This window comes from Anolis carolinensis, unplaced genomic scaffold (genome assembly GCF_035594765.1).
Source record: "Anolis carolinensis isolate JA03-04 unplaced genomic scaffold, rAnoCar3.1.pri scaffold_7, whole genome shotgun sequence".
Lineage (NCBI taxonomy): Eukaryota > Metazoa > Chordata > Lepidosauria > Squamata > Dactyloidae > Anolis > Anolis carolinensis.
Window position 1 is genome coordinate 31,914,592 of NW_026943818.1, and position 1,563 is coordinate 31,916,154.

At 47.9% G+C, this 1,563-nt stretch overlaps 1 protein-coding gene across 1 annotated transcript in view; it reads right to left on the bottom strand.

Moving 5' to 3' along the window:
• cactin (cactin, spliceosome C complex subunit) overlaps positions 1-1,319 on the bottom strand; it is a 30,141-nt gene extending 28,822 nt beyond the window's left edge. The window contains 1 exon segment of the mRNA XM_062960360.1: positions 1,183-1,319. Within this exon segment, the coding sequence (XP_062816430.1) occupies positions 1,183-1,268 (86 nt within the window). The 5' untranslated portion in view covers positions 1,269-1,319.
• Positions 1,320-1,563: the final 244 nt, after the last annotated feature.

The following is a 1,563-nucleotide window of genomic DNA, read 5'->3' on the forward strand; positions in this document are numbered from 1 at the left end:
GATGCGTTGTTCTGAGTTTTGTGGGTCCGGATTGTGGTTTTGTGTTGTGGTTGTGTTCTTACAACTGGGAGGCAAGGCTTTTGCGTTGTGTTGTCAAATTTTGTATTTCTGGGGCGTTTAGTTGTGTTATAGTCACGATGCGTTGTTGTGAATTTTGTGGGTCCAGATTGTGGTTTTGTGGTGTGGTTGTGTTGTTACAACCTGGAGGGAAGGCTTTTGCGTTGTGTTGCCAAGTTTTGTATTTCTGGGGTGTTTAGTTGTGTTGTTATAGTCACGATGCGTTGTTCTGAGTTTTGTGGGTCCGGATTGTGGTTTTGTGTTGTGGTTGTGTTCTTACAACTGGGAGGCAAGGCTTTTGCATTGTTTTGCCAAGTTTTGTGTTTCTGGGGCGTTTAGTTGTGTTGTTATAGTCATGATGCGTTGTTCTGAGTTTTGTGGGTCCGGATTGTGGTTTTGTGTTGTGGTTGTGTTGTTACAACCGGGAGGCAAGGCTTTTGCGTTGTGTTGTCAAATTTTGTATTTCTGGGGCGTTTAGTTGTGTTATAGTCACGATGCGTTGTTGTGAATTTTGTGGGTCCAGATTGTGGTTTTGTGGTGTGGTTGTGTTGTTACAACCTGGAGGGAAGGCTTTTGCGTTGTGTTGCCAAGTTTTGTATTTACGGGGCGTTTAGTTGTGTTGTTATAGTCACAATGCTTTGTTGTGAGTTTTGTGGGTCCTGTGTGGTTTTATGGTGTGGTTGTGTTGTTACAACTGGGAGGCAAGGCTTTTGCATTGTGTTGCCAAGTTTTGTATTTCTGGGGCGTTTAGTTGTGTTGTTATCGCATGATGCGTTGTTGTGAGTTTTGTGGGTCCGGATTGTGGTTTTGTGGTGTGGTTGTGTTGTTGTAACCGGGAGGCAAGCCTTTTGCATTGTGTTGCCAAATTTCGTATTTCTGGGATGTTTAGTTTTGTTGTTATAGTCACTGCGCAAACAACTTTATCATTTTATATATATAGATAATACATCTTTATTATACATATTTATACCTCAAGTAGGTAGGCCCAGGCCTCGAGTAGGCCTCAAGTAGGCCCAGGCCTATATATACTCGAGGCCTGGGCCTACTCGAGGCCTGGGCCTCCGCGGCGTTTTGGACTCCAGCTCCCACAATCCCCGAGGGCCTCTCTATCTCCGCTTCCCCTACCTCTCCCGGGCCTCCCTCCGGCTCCTCTCCCGCTCGCCCTCGGACCCGGACCGGCTGCTTCTCCGCCTCCGTTCCCGCGACGCCATCTTGGCTCCACTTCCGGGTTCGTCAAGGGTTGTCAAGGCAACGCCGAGGGGTCCTTCTTCCCTCCCCGCGCCGCGCCCTGAGGCTGCCCTCGGCCGCGCCTGATCCAAATCGGCCCTCTCTAAGGACCCCACCCCGCCGGCGTCCCGCACAACGACGACGTTACTAGACTCTCCCCATCTTTAGATTAATTTTTAAATTAATTAATGTAATTTTTAAATGTGTGTCAGGCAGTGCGTTAGACAGCCTGCCCTGTGTAATTCAATGCATTCACAATAGGCAATATATGTAGATAGC